This window comes from Pseudopodoces humilis, chromosome 6 (assembly GCF_049639895.1).
Source record: "Pseudopodoces humilis isolate 2021_Gansu_Grassland_sample_001 chromosome 6, ASM4963989v1, whole genome shotgun sequence".
In the NCBI taxonomy this organism is placed as follows: domain Eukaryota; kingdom Metazoa; phylum Chordata; class Aves; order Passeriformes; family Paridae; genus Pseudopodoces; species Pseudopodoces humilis.
The window spans coordinates 59,837,937-59,860,590 of record NC_142205.1 but is presented as its reverse complement, the minus strand read 5'-3'; the positions used below and the strand labels follow the sequence as shown (position 1 = coordinate 59,860,590).

Sequence of the window (22,654 nt, the reverse complement as noted above, 5' to 3'; positions counted from 1 at the left end):
CCCCTTTGAACATAAATAAATAAATAAGGTGTGGGGAGTAGGTAGCCTCCAACCACTGCATGGCTGCTCTGTTCTTCAGCATGGAGTTGTGGGGGGGGATATTCCTTTGTCACCACTGTCCCCTTGCCAGGACAGGTGTTAGATCACAACAGCTTTTTGTGCAGGTAGGTCACTACAGTTTGTCGCCACAGTAATCCTGTATTTTTATTTCTTATATTTTGTCATCATTAGCACATTTCCAGCAAGAGCGATTCTAAAACCAGTTCTGTACAAAATATATTTAGTTGTGGTGCCATCCAAGGTTAACGGCGTGGAACACCACTGTTCTGGGAACAGGGTTGTTCCTTGTAAACCTGCTTTACACTTTTCTTGCCAGTCCTCAGGGATACACCTCCAGAGCCCTGAACATGAGTGTTGGGGCAGGGGTGTGCACTGAAATACAAATGAGATGCCTGTTTTAGGATCCTGCTCTGAGCTAATACCATGTGACTTCCAGCTCTTCCCACACAGCAAGAGAATCCCAGAGCTTTTACTGCAACCTGATTTCCCTGCTGAACACTTCTCCCTTTGGTGCCTGGCAGGTGCTGTGGTCAGTGTAGTCCAGGCACGAGTCACCCACAGGCTGCACCCACAGGTGTCACACTTTCCCACCAAGAGGAATGGATCAGCTGGCAACCTGCACCACTGGGCTACCTGGCTTCACAGTCAGGGCCATTTGGTAGAAAACTCAGGGTGGGTTTTTGTTAGCCAGGACATCCATTTGGCCCCAGAGAGGGAACCTTTATCCCTCCTTTCCACCCCTCAGTCAGGTCAAGAACCATGAAGGTAACCACATCCTTGTGAGGAGGGTGGTGGGGTGGTGCAGCCCATGGTGGTAATGCAGGATTCTCTCTGCTAACAGAAGCTTCCTGTTGAGAAATATTCACTGCAGAAACCGTGTGCTCCAGCCATACAACAAACAAGGTGCTTTGAAGTACAAATGCTTTATTGCAATGTTTCATTATTTACAATACTGTTCACTTTGTCCCTGGCTGCTACCGAAGTGCATTTGGTAAAAATGCTGCCATTTTGGGCAGGAAAGCCAAATGATGGTAACAGCAGAAAAACACAACTGTGCCTCCTCACTCCTGCTGTCCTGCCTCTTCCCAGTCCTGAGTGCAGAAAAGTTTGCTGCTCTCCCTGGGTATTTGGAACAACCCAGTAATTGCAAAACTTTGGTCACAAAGGATTGTCAGTTATTGGGTCTGTTCAAGGTGATGCAGGAACAGGAATCTGCAGTCTTTCCAGCAGGACTTTACTCAGGATTCAGGGGTTGTAATGGTGTAACAAGACACCTTTGTATGCAGGGCTGCCACATTGCTACCTCAGTTTTTTAATGGAAGTACTGGTTTATTCCAATTATCTCTCTTGCTGACTCTCTTTGGTTCATTTAAGGTTTTGAGGTTATTTATCTGCTCCCTTAAAAGAGCAAGTAACTCGAGAACGTTACCATAGTTGCTACTGGATACTGAAAACAGTCAAGTCTTCTAGAGTTGCACTTAAAGTTTTACAGAATACCACAAATTTTATTATGCATTTCCGTTTTGTATAAAAATGGTGATTTAAGCACCACTGAACCCTACATTTTCACACACTATCATCTCAAAATAGGACAAATTACACTGGTTACTTCAGGAAGGACATCTCAACAGAAACTACTTTGGAGAGGGGGGTAGTAATTCCAAATTTCAAGGAAGACTAGAGAATTCCAGTATTCCAGTGGCTAAACTCAGGTCAAGAATCTTTCCAGCTTTCTAACAAGTTTATTAACTCGAGAAAATACTTTGAAAGACAGTTTTCAGACAGAATCCCTGCAATTCCACTGCTGGCAGCATTCCCTCTGGAGGTGAGCAGTGAACTTCTCTGCCTCAGTTATCTCAGTATCTCTCCGCATCAAGGATGTCATTACTTCTACAACTTCAGACACCTTCAGTTACAAAGCTCTCGTACAACTGGGAAATGTTTAAGACTCCATTCCAGAAAATAAGTTAAATGAAATGGCACTCAAGCCCTCCAGACAACACGTAGCAGGGCTTTTGGGGGAAGCTCAGCAGCAGTAGCTGCTGCTGTTCTCCTCACCACATGCCTGATTTACAGTTCAATATTGAGTCCTTGCAACAGCTACCTCAAATGATTCTGAAATTACAGCTTTCAAGAATGGGATAACTGCAGTCCTTGGCAGGTTTGCTCCTGTGAGTCACATGGGACTCACATTTATGCCACGTTTTAACAGGTTTTTCTGTTTTGCTCTTTGAAAGCCACCAAAAGCTTTACAGTTGCAGAAGATACCATTTTCACAAAGAAAATTTACTGGATTTATTCCTTAACCTGCTATACAAACCACAGTGTTTAGAAGCTCTGTGGTGCCACCCTTGTAGTACTCCTTTGGAATTTGGAGGAGGTGGCAGAGCTCACATGCAGTCCACAACGTTGCTGGATCCTTGGCCCACATCCCGGATCTGGCTGCTGAGACAGGAGCACACGGCCACGCCCGCCCCAGCCCTGCAGTGTGACACAGAGCCCACAAGTTCCCACCTACGGGAGAAAAGAAAAAAATCAGCTCCTGCCCTTTCTGAGGAACTTGAAACTATTTTCTGTGCCTGAAATTCTATTACATTGCCTAGCTGTTCACTCTGCACAAAAATACACCCCATTTAGTGCAAAATCTTTGAAACAAGCAGAAGAATGTAGATTGTTACTGAATGAAAGGGTGATGATAAGGGATAGAGAGGAGCAGAGGAGGAGGTGCTTAAATATTTACAAGACTGCCCTAGTGATATAAGCAGCTGTCCTGCGTTGATAGTTATGGATAGTATTCAATTATTAACCAGGAAACAACAGCTAGGCTCCTCCTGCACACTGCTTCTATGCTGCTGTGTTTTCATACAGGCAGATTTCCTCGTCTTATTAGGACAAACAAAACATTTGAAATTACCTGTTCACTATGGGATCAAATGCTTCTACTGTATTCAGGTACACGTTGCCATTATGACCTCCAACTGCAAAAATTTTTCCCATCAGTGTCGCTATGCCAACACCACCCCTTGGAGTTGTGAGCTCTGCCACATATTCCCATTTGTTACAGCGTGGGTCAAACCGCTCCACCGAGCTCAGGGGCGAGTTGTCATCAAAGCCACCTGCAAACAGCCATCACAGGGTCAGCTTTTGGCACTCCTGGTGCAGGGAATATCCAAGACTGGCATTATCAGATCATTCTCAGCATTCAGGGGGTACTGTCCAGCTCTCTCTTTACCCGAACTTAACAAGCTCCTAAAAATTAATCTAACAGCTCACCCTCTTCTCACTGCACAAACATCACCCAGAGCAATAACTTTCTTCTCAAGTTGCAAGGATTCTAATTTTATTATTTTTCTCCCTGAATTCATCATACTTAGAATGAAACAGCTGCCTATTTGGAAGAGGAAGAAACCTAATACCAGCAAAAGGATGGTCTCAAACTTATTTTACTTTATGCAAAGCAAAACACATTCTAGCAGTGTTCTCAAATTACAGCATTGGCAAATATTTGAATAGGAAAAAAAAAATTTTTTTTCAATTCACTTATGTGCTTGAATACATATATATATTCATGTATACACATGTCAGAGCTTTTTAAACTATCACACCTGTGGCACACCTACCCAGCAGGAAAGCAGATAAATACAAAGTAGCACACAAGACAAGAAGCTGTAGAATAAGTGCAAAAAAAGGTACTGCTGTCTACACTCTACACAGAACAAACTGAAGTGCTTTGAAAGCATGTGAACTTAAGAATCGTTTCCTAAAAGGAAACTCAATAGTAGTGAGTCTTGAGAGGATTTTCTAATACAGAATATTGTCTTGAACAGATCAGCCCTCCTGAGATGTGGGTTAGGAGCTGCTTTTCATTTCCTTGCTAACGTACCTTCATTTAAGTGTGCCCTGGTTGTGCTTGCATTCTTCTGCTCAAGAACACCAAGTACAGGTCAGCTTTATCTGTTCCCGGTTCCTCTAGCAACAACAGCCTCTTCCAAAGCCCAGCACTTGGCAGCAGCAGCAGCAGCAGCACTACAAAATGCCACATCCCTACTCACCCACAACATACAAGCAGCCGTGGAGCTCACTGACACCGTTCCCAGCCCTTCGCTGACCCATTTCTTTCACTTCTATCCACTTATCCAAGTGAGGATCGTATTTCTCCACACTGGAAAGAGATGCTACACCATCATTGCCACCCACAGCATAAACATGGTTCTGGAAAACAGTTGTACAAAGATTATTTGTGATGTAGCTGCCTTTACTCAGCTCTTCCATAAGAAGTGTTGAAATTATAGGAAAATGTGGTATATCCACTTTCACTTAAGAACCCCAACAACAGATTTAACTATCTAACATAAATGCTATCTCTTCCAATGAAAGAGATACAACAGTTTTGTAGTGTTGCAGCTGTTTTTCAGAGCACAGGGGGATAAAGTAGAGTACGCATTTGTTACCTTTCAACACAGTGACCATGATAAACCAGTCGGGTTCTGAATGAGATAGGAAGCATTACCCATGTCATTAGAAGGGTACTCCTCCCAGTACCTCAAATACTGGTGAAACAGTTCAATTTGCTATGAGTATTAGCCTAAATATCCTCACTTTTTGCACAGGATTTTGATGATCAGAGGTGCTCAGTCCCACCAGCTGCCTTTTGTTTCAGACCTTGTGTTCGGCCTTGTGAATGCAGCTTTGAAAAGCAGGTAAGCTCCCCAGCTGGCCCCAGCCCCAGAGGAACCAGCCACTCACCACCAGGGCTACAGAGCCGACACCTCCCCGGGGAGTGTTCATGGAGGCCACAGTGCTCCAGCGATCCGAGTCGATGTCGTAGCGCTCCACGTCACTAAAGCACGTGTTGTCATCCAAGCCCCCGATGGCATAGATGGGGCCGCCCAGGGACGCCAGGGCGATGCCTCTCCTAGAGAACCACACCAGCAACACCTTAGTGCAAGTGCTTAACCAGAGGGAGCCACACAGGAATGGCACCGGTTTCAAACTAGGGGGAAAAGAGTAATGGAAATTCTAAAAGTGACATTTATAGTAAATCATGTTGCTGGCCCTTTGCACACCTGTGTCCTTTAGACTGGACGTCAACTCTAACAACAGCCAAGTCCACTGCTCACATACTTGGACACATGACATTGTCTTAGACACCATTTCTCTCTTTTATTAAATCTAAAGATGAACTAAAACCTGCTGGTTTTAACTTTGCTGGTGTAACTGGCTGCTACCATTTGAGAATGACTGGGGGTGCTACTAATACATATCAAAAGGCAAACCTGTGCTGGAGATTAAATAGCTGAACTCCAGCAAGATTTAATTGCAGTTTCTTCCATTATGGCCTTTTATTAAGTGTTAAAATGGTGGTCAGATTTGTTTCTACTAAATCTACCAATATGAGAGTACAATCAGTACTATAAAATTAAAAGTGTGGTCTAGAATGTGAGCATTAAGTTTCTGCTCTAACCACCAAGAGAGGTGATTTACCATGTTACTACAATATTTTGTCTCAATAATGACAGCAGGTTCAGAGATACTGAGGCAGAAGCAAGGGAGGGCACAGTCTTTCTACAGAACAAACATTGTGGCAATACCTTGCTTATCTTAAATTGCCTCAGCAGATAACACAGACACCATTTAATGGTGGCAGTTTGTTTCTCCACTAAGTATTCCAAGACCTCCATGAATGGGAAGAGTGGAGCTGGGAGGTAGCCAAGGCACAGCAGCCCTTAAATTTCCCCAGGTACTCAGTAATAAATGTCACAGAAATCTTGTTGCTGAGACTATGCCCTGGGGTGATGGCAGGAGGAAGTAGAGCAAGCCACTTCTAGAAGTCTGGGTCTTCTACTTTAATTAGGTCACAAATAGCTTTCACACTTAAGCCATACTTAACATTTCACTCCTACTTGTACATGATGCTTTGAAAAACAACAAAAAACAAAATGGAATACAGAATAGGGACATTGATTTAAATAACAGCAGAAACAAAAAATTACAGATCTATGAGTCCAGTAACTCCTTAAGAGGAGTTTAATGTCAAGGCAAATTAAATGTCAAGACAAAAGAAGTCCTCAATCTGACTTTCAGATGGCGTACTTCTGGTCTTTTGTGTGAAAAACATAGGCAGCTATTTATTTCCTGGTGCAGTATTTCACTTTTTAAAATTTTCACTATAAAGTATTTCACTTCTCATGTTATGCTGGCAGTTCTCTCACTCATTCTTAAAAAGAGCAAAAACCCCAGAGAACCAGTTCATCAATTCCAAGTTGTTTACTGGGCACAGCAGAAAGGCCCTGGATACCAGAATGCAAGCATAGCTGGAGTAGAAGAGGTCCCTGGTCCAGAAGCCAGCTCCTCCAAAAAAGGAACAGAAGGGTAGTACATTCACAGCATAAAGCTCCAAAATAGAGGAAAGAAATTCCAAGAAATAGAACAGTTTGAAACCCCAGAAAAGGCAGGACAGACAGGATGTTTTTCAGTATCAGCAAGAAATGGCACATCACAGACTAGAACTTGGTGCATGGGACACATATACCTCTTTGTGTTCATTGATGCCTTCATCATCCACTTGTTTGTGAGAGGATCAAATACTTCCATGCTTCCTAAGTGTTCATTTCCATCATGTCCACCTACTGCGTAGATTTTACCTGAACACACAGACATCTTTTGATAAGGAGATTGCTTGGCAACATTTCAGTTTTCATTTACATAACATCCCTGCCTATATGTAGACAATGAAGGTCAAATAAAGGTTAAAGTTTTTAAATGTTTTCAATATCAGAGTTTTATATGCTGTACTCAACCAGAAATCTGTCCTAATGTGAACTTTTACACAAAACTTGAGATTCTGTAGACAAAAAATCTTCCTGTAATTTAAGTAGTGCAGGTCAAATAAGTTGGGACACATGTACCAGTCTCTCCAGATTTGCTATGGAGAAAAATTATCTCTGTTCTGCTGCAGCAACAGAGGGGCTGTCACCTTCAAGAGAAAGCTGCCTTACTTGTGCTAAGCTGGACTGCACAGATCTATTTTCAGAAGGCGGAGACTCAAAAACAAGGGTAGATCTGCTCTTGGAAGAGTTATGGTCTTCCAAGTACCATAACTCTTTCCACATGGATTTAAGTAGGAGGGGAGCCAGTATAAGTACTAGGAAATTCTGCGTGACTGCTGGTAAGGCCATTTCTTTATAAATGGCTTTTAAAAAAGTGAATCACCTACTTAAGGCAAGAGGCTATATACAGATCACTTGGGCTGGGAGGAACTTTAAAGGTCATTTAGTCCAGCCCCTCTGCCATGAACAGGGACATTTTCATTTTCAGGTTACTCAGAGCACCATCCCGTCTGACCCTGAACATTTCCAGAGACAGGACATTTACCACCTCTCTGGGCAACCTGTTCCAGGTTTTCACCAACCTCACTGTAAAAAACTTCTGCTTGATATCTAGTTTGAATCTACTGTCTTTTAGTTTAAAACCACTATCTCTTGTCCTATTACAACAGGCCCTACTAAAAAGCCTGTCCTCATCTTTCTGGTAAGCTCCCTTTAAAGCACAGAAAGGCCACAATAAGGTCTCCATGGAGCCTTCCCAAGTCTGAACAGCCCAGTTCTGTCAGTAATGTTTTTTTCCATAAGCACAGTCCCAGATTGGCTCAGGACCAAACACTCCTTCAAGGGGGAGAAGCCTTACTAAACTGAAGACTATCCAACAATTAAGCAATTAGTTTACTACTTGTACAGCTGGCAGAAGTACCAACTCAGCAAAAGGAGCAAACAAGTGCCTTTTGCCTGAGGTTGCTTGAATAGGGTTACTGACCTCCCACGGAGATCACACCCACATGCCTCCTCCTGCTGTTCATTTCAGGGCCGAAGAACCAGCTGTTCTTACTGATGGAGTAACACTCGATGCTGCGGAAGGGGTCACCTGATCCACCTCTGCCACCGACACAGAACAGCACGCCTGGAGAACACAAAACAGCTTACCACAGAACTATCAGGAGGATGGGCAAAAACACCTGTATAGATGAGCAAACTGAAAATTACATAGTTTGGGGGAAGTTGTATTTCACTTCAAGGAGTACAGTCATTGCCCTTCATAACTGGATACTGGATTTTGGCCTTTGCTTGACATGCTGCTATGGCAATTAGCTATCTATGCTCTTGTAAAAACAATTCATATTTTATATATGCTTTTTGTGATTTGGCTTAAGGAGATAAATCCATTGTTTGTTAAATATAATGATGTAGAAATTATGATCCGTGGCCAACATTCATCACTCAGTTTTGGGGTAGGTTTGTCAAAGACTTTAAAAGTTAGCTCAGCCTTCAACACCAAAGGATAACTACCCACTGTTTTCAGTACAGCTTTGAACAGATTGCCTGGTCATAACATATATAACAGCTCTGACTTTAACACAGACAAGAGCCAATCAGGAAAAATTATTAATGCTTTAAAGAAAGAAATTGACTGCTAAAGTTCTGCTAGGAAAATGCAGCACATTACCAAAATATCAGAGAGATACATAATGGCTTTCCCAATTTTGCATTAAGTCATGAACAACTCTCGATATCAAGTCATACCTGCTTGATATCAAGACACCTGCACAGATGTGCTGCCTTTTCTCCACACCACTCCCTACTGGGTAACCAGACACACATTTAATTACCAGCAGTCTGCTTCCTTGGTGTTGTGCGAATGGAGTACTCAAAGTCAGGCACTGCCCTGCTGCTCAGGTGAAGGTGGTAGTTCCTTGCTTCATCCAGCAAATCCCTACATTTTAGATTCTGCTTGACAATCTCTTCCTTTGCCACAACACCCATAAGGAAACAAATGGGCAAGAGAGGCAGCCGTACCTGACACAGAAATGAACACAGTTGGAGAAAGTGGCTCAACTGCTGAGTGTCACCATGCAGCGCTGCACATGCACCAGCCGGCAGCTCCGGAGCCAGCTGGCAGCCCCACGCTCCTCAACCAGGAGAGCAGCTCTCAGAGTTGTTCCAGACAACAGTGATATGAACGGTTCTTTTTGCTGATAACGTCTGCTACAACCATTTGCATTTCAGCCAGAGTAAAGAAGCGTCCCTTGGCCCAGGCTGTGTTGAGCAAGGAGACAAGCTGCTGCCCATGATGCATATGCACCTGCCCAGTGTGATGCAGGCAGCACCTGTGGCTTTACCAGGGGTTTATCAGGTGAATCTGCTGTTGGGTATCAATCTTAGCTCACTGCTATGCCAGTGTAAGAGGGCTTGTGCTAAAATGGTTCATTTTCTTTGGGTGGCAAGTCAAAAAGGAAACACTTAGTCACCATGAAATAAGTGTCTATGAAGGAAGTATTGCTAGTACAATAACACCTTTCTCTAAGGCAGACTTGACAGACTTCAAGCTTAAAAAAAACCATGATAAATATTGAGAGCTAATTGTTTCCATCTTTAAATCATTCCTGCCATTTATTTCAGCAAACCTTCCGTCCTTCTTTGTAAGACAAACAGTGCAGAATCAGAGGCAAAGATAGGACAGATGTTAGTGGGAGGAACTGAAGCAAATCTTCACCTGACTTCCTAAGGTTTGGAGTCATCACTGTCAAGCAGCTCTCAGTTGGCTCAACAGCAATGGTACGGAAGTCCAGCAGCTGCAGTGCTTCTCAGAGCAGCAGGATGGGGCTGTTACAGCACTCACAAGCATCCCTGTCTTGAAGCAAGCGTATGTCTCTGCCCGTTCCTCACCTCCTTGCTTTCAGTTCCACTTCTTCCTTTATTTTGGCCCAGCTTATTTGAGGCTACTTTAAAGCACCACTGTAGCCTTGCTGACAGGCTCCTAAGGTTAGTGATGTGCTAAGAACTCCAGGCTGCTAAATTCAGAACCCCATTATAACAGTGAAACCTATAAGGCTGATTATGACATGGATAATCACTGTCTAGAAGCCCAGGCATGTTTTCTGCTAGCAGTAATGTTCAAGTGAACTGATGACTCTATATGCTCCAGCAAATAGCCCATATTTACAAGAAAGAGTTTATTTTTTCTTTGCTTGAATCCAGTTTCCATCAACATCTGGTTTCCATCGACAAAATAAAACTGTTAATCTCATCTGCCAGCACAACTGGGAAATAAATATAAATATCTTAAAAAAAATCTTTAATTATACTGCCCGCAAGTTTATGTATAGCATAATAAAGAAAGGGTTTTTGTACCAAAAACCTCATGCTAGTCTAGATGAAACTGAAGGTTTTTGGAAGACAGCTAATAGACCATTGTCATCTTTTCCTAGGAAATGCGAAAAATTATTCATGAAGACAATGACAGCAGCATCTCAGTGGACCTCCCCTTACTCACATAATGCCAATATTATCAATTCAGCCAAATGCAAAATAATCAAGTTGGAGTTCAGTGACAACTAAAACTGCACAGCCAATCCTACCTGCTAAGACACATGGAATGTTTTGCAGCATGTGGCATGCAAATCCTTCCCAGTACAGGCTCTCCACACCTGTGTCAAATACTGTGACACAACTTGATGTGACACATTGCTCTTGGTTTACCTTCCTAGCCATCCAAGAAAATGCAACAGCTTTGCCTCCTTTCTTAAGTACAAATACGTAACAGCAAGGGCGGCGAGCAGGCTGTAGGAGTGGTAAGCCAAGTGAAGTGATGGTTTTATATTCTATCTGTTTTATGTCAGTATAAAACATTTTTGCTCAGCCACAGATGTAGTTTCTTGTTGGTTCCCCATCTCCCAGCCATAAGCGTAAAGTGAGTACTCTTCTCTCTACAGAAACAGGAGAGTATCACTTCTCTCTGATATTTAAGAACTCTAAGTTGTTTCCACTGTCAACTCCCAACCCTGAATACCGGATGAGGCACCAAAAGCTAAGAACATTTTTCACTTTAAGATCTACCCAAGTGCAAAGAGCTAATTACACAACTAAACCAGTGATGAGACAGGCACTTTGTGCCTCAGTCTGCCCTACCTGTGCAAGGATCTCATCCAGCCATGTAGCATGATGCTGGGGATTGGCCAGCAGCCACTTGATAGCAGCATTGTAAACTTGCTTTTCATTTTCAATATTCAGGTCACTGGAAGACAGGAGTTTATGGAGGTGCTGTGGTGACACACTCACAAAGTCCTCACACTCCATTACTTCTGTGAAATGTTCACAAGCAAACTGATCAGCCATGTCCATCAGGTCTATGCGGTTGTGGCTTTCAGCAAATGCCCTGACTGCCAGGCAGTTGGAGGGGTGGAAATGCAGCTTCATGTATTCACAGCAGGCTTTGGCCACCAGTTCTACCTGCAGGATGCAGGCGGCGTACAGGAGGGGCTGCACGTTATCCACCGTCAACGTGAGCTGCGAGGAGTACGCAAACTTCACCAGGTCCTCGATGGCATCACCATCAAAGTCCCTGATCTCGATCAGCTTCTGCTTGGCTTCAGCCATTTCTGAAAGAAACATGGCTCGGAAGTACGGGATAACGCAAGCTAGCACCAGTTTGTGGCAGGCAATTAGCTTTGAACCAACCTGAAAGAGAAAAGAACAAAAAAAACCCCAATATTTTACTGGAATGTCAATTTTGGCTGTGAAAGAAGGAACAGTGAAGCTGAATTCTGGACTCCATCAGTTTTGTCTGTATTTTGTCCACACAAATTAACCTCATTTGTCCTGTACTTCTAACGTAACGTCCAAGTATCCCAAGGAATTCTAAGTTATAGCTTGGCCATGAGAATAAAGGAAGCAACAGCACTGATGCACTGAACTTGCCTTTCTTTAAAAGCCTTATGAGGCATCTTTAGAAATATTCTAGATGGGAGGAGACTGTTAGACACTTGTTTTGTATGTACTCAGAGACTTTAGGGGGGGAAATTAGAAAGGGGCATTTTCAGACTATTTGATTTAGATTTCTGGACTTTACTACTGTTGAGGAATTGATGTCTATAGAAGCAAATTCATGTAAAAACATAAGAATATCAGCTATTTCAGGGGTTATTATAAGCTACCGATCACTTCAATACTTTTAGAATCTTTACCCACAAAAAACAGTGTACTCCCCATAAAGAAAAAGTATTTCTCAAAATTCTGATCAGAAAGTGTAAAATAAGTGTACAAATATAAGTAAATAAATAAATTTACTTTTATATACTTATTTTTATAAGTAAATAAGTAAAATAAAATAAGTGTACAAAATTCTATAATTTCACTACATTAAAAAAGAACCTAAGAATTGAAGATAAATGAACAATCCACTGGTTATTTGTGTTCCAGGAGTGATTTCTTACAGCCTTTGTCATTCTGGACTAACATAAAGGGATCGCTGGATGACAAAAGCAACCAGTTTCCCTGATGGACTCAAATTACACGTTCATTTTCAGATGAAGGTGTTACAGAGAGCTGTTGTGGACTTAAAAAATAAAATGATACTAAATTATAAAGGATATTTTGGATGTTTTTCTAGCTCTGATTCAATATTCAATTGCTCTACCTTTTTAAAGAGTATGATCAACACCAGGGTAACCCACCTGGTGAGCAGTGAGTGGAGTAGAGAAAGCAAACACACAAGCAAGAGTATGCAGATTAAAAAAAGAGGAAACAGATGGATGGTTCAGTGTGATTACTTCAGATCACCCCAGAAGGAACAATTCAATTCAGACCTACGAAATGAACAAAAAGCAAACCACCAGGAGAAATGCAGATTATATTCATGCGCCACTCTCCACCTTCTAACAGCCTTCTAAGACTGGTCATATGACATCAGCAGGAGAGTAGGTGAAATCCCAGAATTTAAATCTGTGGAGCAGAGAGAGTCTTCCTGTGTGCTCCCAAGGCTTATCACTCTTACAGCACCAGCACCCCAACTAACTACAGTACTGATACAGAAAGATGTGACCAGTGGTCTGCTGTATCAGGGAAAGCTCCTAGGCTATTCTTACATTTGGGTACTTGTATTCTGCCCATCATCCCACTCTCTAATTAAACCTTGATTTTTAATTAAGTGGCTTTACTATGGAATCCAAATCTAGTTAATTTCAAACTACAGAATGGTCTGGGTTAGAAGGGACCTTAAAGGTCATCTCATTCCACACCCTGCCATGGGCAGGGACACTTTCCACCAGCTATCTGGCATGTCCTTGCTATTTTGAAATTGGAGTTCCCCTCCAGTTACTATCATATTTTAAGAGCCAGCAGATAAAACAGTAACTGGTCTGATGACAGCAATGCCAGAATTGCTCACTAACTCAGGTCACACACAAAAGCAGAAAGTTCAGTAGAGAACTGATTATTCTTAAAACATGAGTGAGGCCTGAGCACTACTGGAAGAAAAATCAAGCCCCCCTGAAAATTCTAATTCAAGTACATAGCAGTTACTTGAAAATCCCTGATTTAGGAAGCCATACAGTAAGATGTCACAGGTTGCTCTAGCCTTCACTGGATGCCAAGTCATATCATCTAATATTCTTAAGTTACCAAAATAGCTCCACACATATCATACAAATGAACATTAATACAAGCCTAACTTATGGAAAGTTAAACTGCAGCCCCAGTAAAGTGTATTTTCCAAGGCAAGCTTCCCTAGCAGGAATATGCATTTAATTATGTTTATAAAATAAGACTTTCTGCCTTTTTTTTTTTTTTTTTTTTTTTTTTGGCAAGGGTAGGTGGAGAGGAAGGAAGGTAAGAATGAGGTCAACAAGATACGAGATGAGAAGGGTTGGTAACACTATGGACATACACATATGGACATACATCAAGGATTTTCCCTGTTCATATCTAATAGTCAAAGTACAAGGCCAACAGCGTCTCCTAAAGCCATCTGTCATTTGTTCTTGGTTTAGGAACTGTGCTTTATCACTGTTCCTTAAATAACCATCTTGCACGCTAAATACAAATTTATTGTGATCAAGATGTAAGTAACATACAGCTGAGTTACAAATAATGCACCAAAGCAATGCTATGCAAGAATCATAAAATTTCCTTCCTCTCTCTCTCCCTTTACTCTTTGATCAGCTGTAGAACACAACTGTCTGGGGTTTTTTCTTTCTTTCTTTGAAGAATGCTGGAAGTTAGACTTGTTCCAGAAATCCTGTTTCCTGAGAAGAATCTAGCAAAACAACACAAAATGCAAACATTGAGGTAAAATTGGGAATGAAAGTATATTGAGAACAAAGAGGCTACAAGGAGCTGGAATTGCACAGTACTTAGTGACCAACTGTGGGAACTTGCTTAGAAGGTAAGTTGGATGAGGACAAAGACATGTAGTTCCTCTCCTGGATTGTCAGTATTTTAAGTATTTAAATTTCAGCTGTAAACTTCTTAAATAAGGAAAAAATATGAGCATCTTTAGAGCTCACACCCATGCCTCAGATCCAAGAGGTATTCTGTGGCTTCCACACTCCTGCCAAGATTCACAGCCACCTCCCAACACACTTAAACTGCACCTTAATCTTCAGACTGATATGTGCAATGGGTATGTGACAAGTATCACCTTCAGTGTAACATCACAGAGCTCTCCAGCTTCAAAGAAGTGAAGAAGAGAGCTGTGAAAATCCTTCCAAGCCTCATTTGCTTCAAACACAAAGACATCATCATCCCCATCACTGTTGGAAGGCCGAGTTTGTTGCTGCTGCTGCTGCCGCCGCCTTTTTCCCTTTATCAGATGTTGTTTTGCCTGCTCAGGGACCACGGATTCTGAAGCCATTGGCTGTGTCTTCTCTCACTCATCAATCTTCAGAACTCCTGCCAAGATAAAATCCAGCCCATCAGCAGTTAGGTCCTAAAATTCAGTTCTGTTCATCTTCCTGTTTAAAAACACACACAAAAAAAGAAAATGAAGACATTAGGTAATGCTAGTACTTAACACTTCAATTACGTTGTAATACTACCTATGATCTTACTTGGGGAAGGTGGAGAGGAGAAGGGACAAAAAAGGAAACCCACAGCTAAAAATCCCATGTAGGTACCTTTAAGGAAAGCCATTATTTATGAACTTTCCCACACTTGATAAAGACATGAAAAAGAAAAGGCAAATATGAACCCCAGAATCATAGAATAGTTTGGGTTGGAAAGGACCTTGAAGATTATACAGTACCAACCTTCCATTAGACCAGGCTGCTCACAGCCCCATCCAGTCTGGCCTTGAACACTTCCAGGGATAGGGCATCTGCAGCTTCTCAGAACATTTTCCAGTATCTCACCACCCTTACAGCAAAGAGCTGCTTCTTAACATCTAATCTAAATCTCTCCTCTTTTCATTGGAACTGTTCCCTTTTGTCCTATGACCACCTGCCTGTGTAAAAAGTAACTCTCCCTGTTTTTCATAAGCCACCTTGACATGCTGGAAGGTACTCCAGAGTATACTGAGAAGCATGTTCCTCTTACACTGACTACCTTTGCTTTTATGCTTTTTTAGTTAATTTATGATGCATTCATTCTTCATTTTATGCTAAGAGTTAATGGCTGCTATAATTCAGACTTCTGCTCGTGGACTCTGGTGTTGGAGGAAGCAGACTGGCCAAAAGAACAAAAAAATTCTTCTGCAGTAAGAATTTCAGTCACACATCTGGGAGCAGAGCTGATTTTCCTTTGGGAGATTTTGAAAGTGTCCATACCTCTTACTAAATTTACAGCTCTTCATGCATCAGTACTGGAGAAAAAGCAAGAAGTGACCTGAGGCAACCGTACTTGTTCCTGCTGTAGGTCACAGGGCTGCTGCCAGCTCCACATCCTATGTGCTGATAGAGCTGGTGGCTGCACTGCACTGGACAGGTTAAAGTGAGATCAAACATAGGAATATTTGCCTGTGGTGCTTTAAGGAGGTAAGTATTCTTCCTTTAAAAGATATGTAAGAGAAAGATCTTACTTCTTCCAAAACTACAAACTAGCTGAAAGATATTATGGATCATGAGAACTTTATGCAGTTTATAGCAATGAATACCTTTTTCTGCTGAAAACTTAAGTCATTTGTCAAATCTGGCATAATGAAGCTAAGATATTTTTCTAGTTCATTATGATATTTTGGTTCTCAATCCTCCATGACTGGTACTCATGTTTAACATGCAACAGACAAAGAGGTCACTATTAGCACTGGGAGCTGAAGCTGACACAGAGCTTCAGACACAGTCTCCTGAAATGATAAAAATTAACATGGATAAACAAGAGGGAAAGGACTGATATTGAAATGCTGTAGAGTGATGTTGAAAGGCATCGTGTGTTATTCATTCACACGATAATGTAGGTAAGATATAGCATCTCTAGCCTACACTTGTAGGGAGCTCATGCTTATTTCAGTCTTTGACTGACACTCCCGTTCCACCACTCCCTGCTTACTCACACCCAGCCATTGCTACATTGAGTTAAGACACTGCGTATTGGATACATACTAAGAACCCCCTTGATATTGGAGGGAAAGAAACTAGAACTGACACCAGAGAAAAGCAGTATTTACCCGGGCACACAGCCATAGATAAGAAAATCACATCTATGAGGGTGTGCCCAGTATTGTGATATCAAATACATGTATGGGAACACAAGAACAAGTCAATTACTGTTCCTCAGGTAAAGAGAAGTTTCTGCAATATGTTAAAAAGTAACATGTAATAAAACCTTCAGAAATACTCAGACAGCAATAGACTGACATACTTCAGCTTTCTTCTGGTGAGACTAGGTGGCAGGCAGATTTTTATTGTTCCCCCAAGTAAACCAGTTCAGGAGCATCTTGTTTCTGTCATACACCAGGCCAAGCAAATCTTTTTAGACATCTATCTCCAAATCCTCCACTGGTCTTAATTACACCATCTCACAATTTGAGTCTTCAAATAAATCATCACCTGCTCTGGACAGTACCAGCTGTAGCCCTGCTTTATTTGCAGAAAACACTGGCTTGGCTCATCTTTAGCCACACACCTTTCCGTTCTCAGATTTTAAATGAAAAATAAATTAATTTTAGTAGCACTTGACTCAAAATATTAGGTTCTGAAAATCTGAAGATCACTCCAAATCAACGAAGGTCAGTATATTTCAACTTCAAAAACTAAGAGAAGAGCCATTACGGATTTACTCCCCTAATCAACAGTAATTCAACAATAACATACAACTACTTGAGGTTAGTTTAGTCCTGGATGAATGCCACACACACACACACGTCTTTCCTCTCTAGAACAAAACACTGTCATGGCCATTCAGAACTTCAATTACATGCTCCCTTTTTCACCTTAAGTCTTCCAGTCTAATATTTTGACAACATTAAGGGTGTAAGTGAACATCACAAGTGACTGCCTCTAAGGAAACTAAAGGAAGTGCCTCATTTATAACATCATGTGTAATTCCTTGTAAACAGCTACTTGACACTTTTCATGAAGAAGTAGCTATCTGAATAAAAAAAACCCAAACAAACCCCACACATGTTTACAGCTTGCCATCGTTTGCAAAGAGCCAGTCAGCAATTTCCTTGTTCAAGTTAAATATTTAGAAATACTGATGATGTCTGCTATTCTCAAGAGGGCAGCTGTTCCAGACCCCAAAGTCTGTGCTGTGGTCATCAGTGCTGGCCCTCAGGTGAGGGACTGACGATACCCTCTTAACTGCTCCTCAAACTTACAAAAGCAAGAAAGGATGGGAGGTCAAAGCACAAACACAAAGCACAAAGTTCTAATTCAGATAACATTTGAATTCAGTTATGGATGCTAACTATGAGCAAAGGCAGAGAGCACAGCGCCTGTGGAAAAGCAGGCCACATAACCTTCTCAGTCTCGCCTGAGAAAGTGGCCTGGGAAACCATAAGGAGGAATTAAAACAATACTCAGAGACAGAAAGCAGCCTTGCAGGTGCCGTTTGTCTGTTCCTGGTTTTCTTGCAAGAGATGGTAGAAGGGTGGTGAACCCCACTGACCAATGATGGTGATGTGTTAGTTTACTAACCAGTAAGTTTTTCTTTTCTGTACTTTCATGTATCAGTCTATACGTGAAAGTACAGAAAAATAAGACAAAATATATTTATAAATAAAAGATCTGAGGTTATAAACCTTAAGGGAGGAACTCTCCTGTTCGACTCACAAGAGAGTCTGTGTCATTCTTCTCACTGTTCCCAATACAGTGACATTCAGTAACATCTGAAAGTGACATGATTTTGATTCAGACATTCTAGCTAAATCTTAAACTGAATAAAGTGTAAAATTTCTCAAGTCACATTGACTTGACATAGACAAAATACCTCCATTTTGAAGCAAAAATAAATTGAAGACAATAGGCAGTGGTAGGACATGAATAACGTTGCTCTGTTTTCCCCCATCATGAAATTAAATCCCAGGAATCCTGGCTGACAAGCCAATCTAGATGTTGGAGTACATGTCCTCCTCTCCCCTGTGGAGCACCTTGGGAGTGAGTGTCCCAGAAAGAAGGGATCATCCTTATTCTTTCTCTGACACATGGGAGGAAGACACTTCAGTGATACAAAACAAACAAAACCACAATTGCCACTATAACAAAAACTAGGCAGTGTTCAGATAAGAGGCATTATAATACCTGTAAATCCAATGCTCCTTATGATCAGTGGTACTGAAGCTGGAAAAAAAGTGGCAGAAGTGCAGGAGAAATAAAGATACAGATTCAGTTTCTCCAAGTATCCTATATGTAATTTTGACTACCTACCCCCAAGATGAACTAAAATCATATCATGATCTGTGCAAGGAAGGGTGGTCAGCCTCCCTCAGAAAACAAAAAGGCCTTTTAATTGAGGAAGACAAGAAATTTGCCTTTGTAGCATGGCTGTGTAAAACTAAGTTGTCTAACACAGAGCCTGTTGAGTCTCTGTGGGTAATGAAATCCTCTCACTGATGCCCACAAGATCAGAACAGCAGAGGCAGCAACAAGATCTTCTCCAGTTTAATCCAGCTAACAGCAATTTGAGTTGTTGTCTTGTGCTAAGAAAACTTGAACATTTGGAGAAAGGACAGCTGGCAGAGCTAAGGAAGACAGAAGAGGGAGAGAAGTGGGAAGGGCAGAAGGCAGCTGCACTGCAAACTGCAGACAAGTAGCAGCTTTGGCAGGGACTGTGCCAGCAGCTGTTTTACTGCTCAGTCTGGCTACAGCTGCACCATCAAGATGGAACACGGGGGCAGGGGGGGGGGAAATTGATCAACAAAACAGTGTAGAAAAATCCTCAGTTCTCCCCCGTTCTCCCTCCTCATCTTTAATTGTGGAGACTTTATGCAAAACTGTTCAGATGCCCACACTAATTAGATCAAATTAGATAAGGCTGGAAAACATGGGACTTTTCAAATTACACATAGTATTGCAACTCTAAGCCTACCACACTTCAGCAGAAAGTTATTTAACAGAAAGGAAAAAAAAAATAGTCAGCAACTAGCTATCTAACTGGTTTTGCTCGTTTAAAACCACCAGGATTGCTTTGGTAGAAACACATAGAAAGGTTTCTTAGACAACACTAATATACATGAATAACGATGTTATTCATGTCCTACCACTGCCCATTGTCTTCAATTTATTTTTGCTTCAAAATGGAGGTATTTTGTCTATGTCAAGTCTATGTGACTTGAGAAATTTAAATCCTTTCAGCATTTTCAAGGTTCTTTGCAGCAAAAAGTGACATTACTGTTTTGTGTTACTTGTCACACAGGTAGCTAGTGAAATGGATACAGCTGGCACCATCTCTCATCTGTATGTATAAACAAAACCCCATCAGTGCTGCAGACACATAACCCGTGAATGAGGACTGCTCTTCCTTGGAAAAATGCAACAGAAAAGGTGTTTTCTAGAGCATGAAAAGCATAGTCAGATAAAATTTCATTATGGAAATAATTCTTCCTGGCAGTCTCTTCATGCTGTTTTGAGACTTCTTCCCAGCTCCTTTTGATTCAATGCTCAATGAACTTCTCCTGAGGTTTAATCCCAGTTTCCATGAAACACCAAAAAGGCCACCTCTCTCCTGAGGTTTATAGAATGGCAGGTTGACAATTTTGTTTAATTTTGCATCATAAAAAACAAACAAAAACCTCATATGCCATGGTTTATTTATGTTTAGTTTACTTTTACTTCAGAACAACCAGCAAAACCCCTCAAAAGTGACAAAGCAGCAAAGCAGGACTCTGCTTTGCAGATACAGGAGCAACGAAGGCATGGTTTATTTATGCAACGTAAACTTGAGAAGACCCAAAAAGTAGAACACAAAATAAAAACCACTGAAAATCAGTGCAATGGGAGCATAGTGAAGTGCTGATTAATAGACAGAAAAATTTAACTAGCCTACTACATTCACCAGAACACAGAACAGTCCCTTACCAAGGAGAGGTACTATTGTCTTCTCTGATAGACTGTATTAAAAATAACAATAGTTTAAAAGTCTCCGCAGCAGCATTTAGTCCAGCCATTCCCAGGAAGTATTAAAAGAGAGTAAAATTATTTCTAGGTCATTTGGCAGCTTCCTTTATCTTGGACATATAAATCAAGGCATAGCAGAACATTCCAGAACTGTAGCCAAACAATGCCTCCCATGCACACACCAGTGCCTTCCTCGCAGGACTCTCTGTCTTGGTTGCCAACCATCATCACATTAATCTAGAGCAGAGATTCACAAGACAAACAGCTCAAACCATAAAGCATTACCACCTTCTTTTTGTCCCAGAGCTGCAAGGCTCCTTCAAAATCTGACATCAAGAGGTGGCAGAGGTAATAGAAAACAAAAGGCTTCACAATCCAAGATGCTACAACCATTGCAGGAAATTATTATTACAAAATCTGTTTGGTGAAACCTACCGGGGAAGAACTAAAGCACTGGCTAATATGGTACTGTGCTGCCTTTCATCAAATTACTGGCAATCGTTACACAATGATCCTGTCTTCATGTGACCAGACTGATTACATCTGTCTTTACAAATAAATGGCCAACTAGAAAAATGGATGCCAGGCTACTGACATCCCACTAACGATTAATAAAATAAATGAGGTCATGAGCACACTGCACAGAAACCCCAGGCACAACCCTGCCACGTAACAATGCAGTCACACTTCTTTCACAGCACAAGAGATTACAGGGGATTCAGCCCAAACTAACCCAAAAACCTCAGACCGCATTGCTTGAATGTGGCTGAACCTTTTGCAGCTTAACCTCCGTTTCCAGCAAAGACCTATGAGACATGTCTGTTGTGGTTTTGACAGCATTTGATGAGCTGTATTAGTTGCTGTGGTACTTCTCCATTGTGTGATTTGTTTCTTGATCATCCTTGCAGAAACCTTTGCAACCAGCACAGAAATCACAGAAAGACAGGTTTCTCTGAGTTTCATAACTTTTACAAGTGTAGGATATATAGGAATGACTTGGGCAAAGAAGGAAACACAGATACACTTCCCAGTGGCCAGTAAGCAATTGTCTTGAGTGGAGATGGGAAGGAAAACCTATTAAAGGAGGAAGGGAAGCCAAGCAGGCAGTTTCAAGAGCTGGGGGAGCTGTGACATCTTAAATTCTTACTTATTTGAGAAGGAAGGAGAAGCTAGGAACTCCTGAAGCTCTCCTCAGTAGCATTCGACAATTTCTTGCTGTTTTTTTTTAAACACGAATATTTGTTTTGGGGTAAGCTAAGTGACTCGTTATCCTTTACAAGATGCCGATAGCGAGCTAAGGCACTACCTTTGGCTGTGGTCTCCACACGGAGCATCTTGAAACGTGTGGAATCCCGGCTTACTTAATTTTTATCTCCTTCTAGAACGGTGCAGCCGCCGGGGCTCTCTCTGTGGGTACCTTCGCAGCACAAGCCCCCCGATACCGAGCCCGGGCACGGTGCCGCCGCTGCGCTGAGCACAGCCCAGCCCTGGTAACCATTTGCACTGATTCCACCTTAACCCCCCACACACCGGCGCTCGGTCCGGCTCCCTGGCTCCGATCGCGGCGATCCCCGTGGGCGAGGAGGGAGCCGGGCCGGTCCCGCGGCCCTCCCGGGAACGGCTCCAGTCCATCCCGCCCTGGCGGAGCTGCCCCAGGGTTAGGAGCCCACGGCCGTACTGCGAGGAGGGGGAAGACCACGACACGGCTCGCCCAGCCGAGCCCACTCCCGGGACACCTGAGCGGAACCTGAGGGCAGGGGGCGCGTTATATAAGGGCGGGGAGCCGCCATGGCAGTACGAGCGCGGTGCGAGGGCGCAGGAAGGTGGGGGAAGGGCGCGGAGTGGGATGGAGCCCTCCACCTGCGGGGGAAGGGAAGGCGTGAGGTGAGAGCCGGGGTGAGCCCCGCGGTACCCCCCCGGTGGCCGCCCCGCTCACCTGCGCTGCCGCTGCCGCCGCGGCGGGCCCGGCGGAGTGCCCGCCGCCCGCCAGGGGGCGCGCCGGGCGCATGCGCCGAGGGGCGGGGGCAAGGCGGGAGCCCGGCGGCGCTTCCCGCGCTCCCGCCTCCTAAGATGCCCTCGGGGGGACGGCGCTATACCTTTGCTCAGTGGGGTGTGTGGAAAATAGACTTTCCTGGTTCTTTGCGCACAAAAGGGCTAATCTTCAGCGGGAAGCAGAAGCAAGCAGAGCAACTCCTGAGAAATAGCATCACCCTGTCCCCCCAGTCAGTGCTGTCTCCGCCCCTTCATGAGGGGAAGCCGTGTGAGGAGTGGCTGAAG

The 22,654-nt window shown here is 42.7% G+C and overlaps 1 protein-coding gene across 3 annotated transcripts; it reads right to left on the bottom strand.

Annotated features, from left to right (window-relative positions):
- Window positions 1-964: 964 nt before the first annotated feature.
- KLHL8 (kelch like family member 8) lies at window positions 965-22,375 on the bottom strand. Of its 3 annotated transcripts, none has more exons than XM_005525572.3 (10): window positions 22,314-22,375; window positions 14,530-14,842; window positions 11,022-11,570; window positions 8,723-8,909; window positions 7,873-8,016; window positions 6,593-6,704; window positions 4,807-4,975; window positions 4,113-4,272; window positions 2,975-3,176; window positions 965-2,574 (listed from the first exon to the last, which is right to left on the bottom strand). In XM_005525572.3, exons 2-10 carry the CDS (start codon window positions 14,740-14,742, stop codon window positions 2,451-2,453), a joined length of 1,860 nt encoding a protein of 619 aa, XP_005525629.1. In that variant the 5' UTR covers window positions 14,743-14,842; window positions 22,314-22,375; the 3' UTR covers window positions 965-2,450. The 3 variants fall into 3 exon arrangements, with proteins under 3 accessions (XP_005525629.1, XP_014110310.1, XP_087912952.1); XM_014254835.2 differs by having other exon boundaries at window positions 14,530-14,780; window positions 22,314-22,372; XM_088056826.1 differs by lacking the exon at window positions 22,314-22,375 and adding an exon at window positions 21,908-21,926 and having other exon boundaries at window positions 14,530-14,780.
- Window positions 22,376-22,654: the final 279 nt, after the last annotated feature.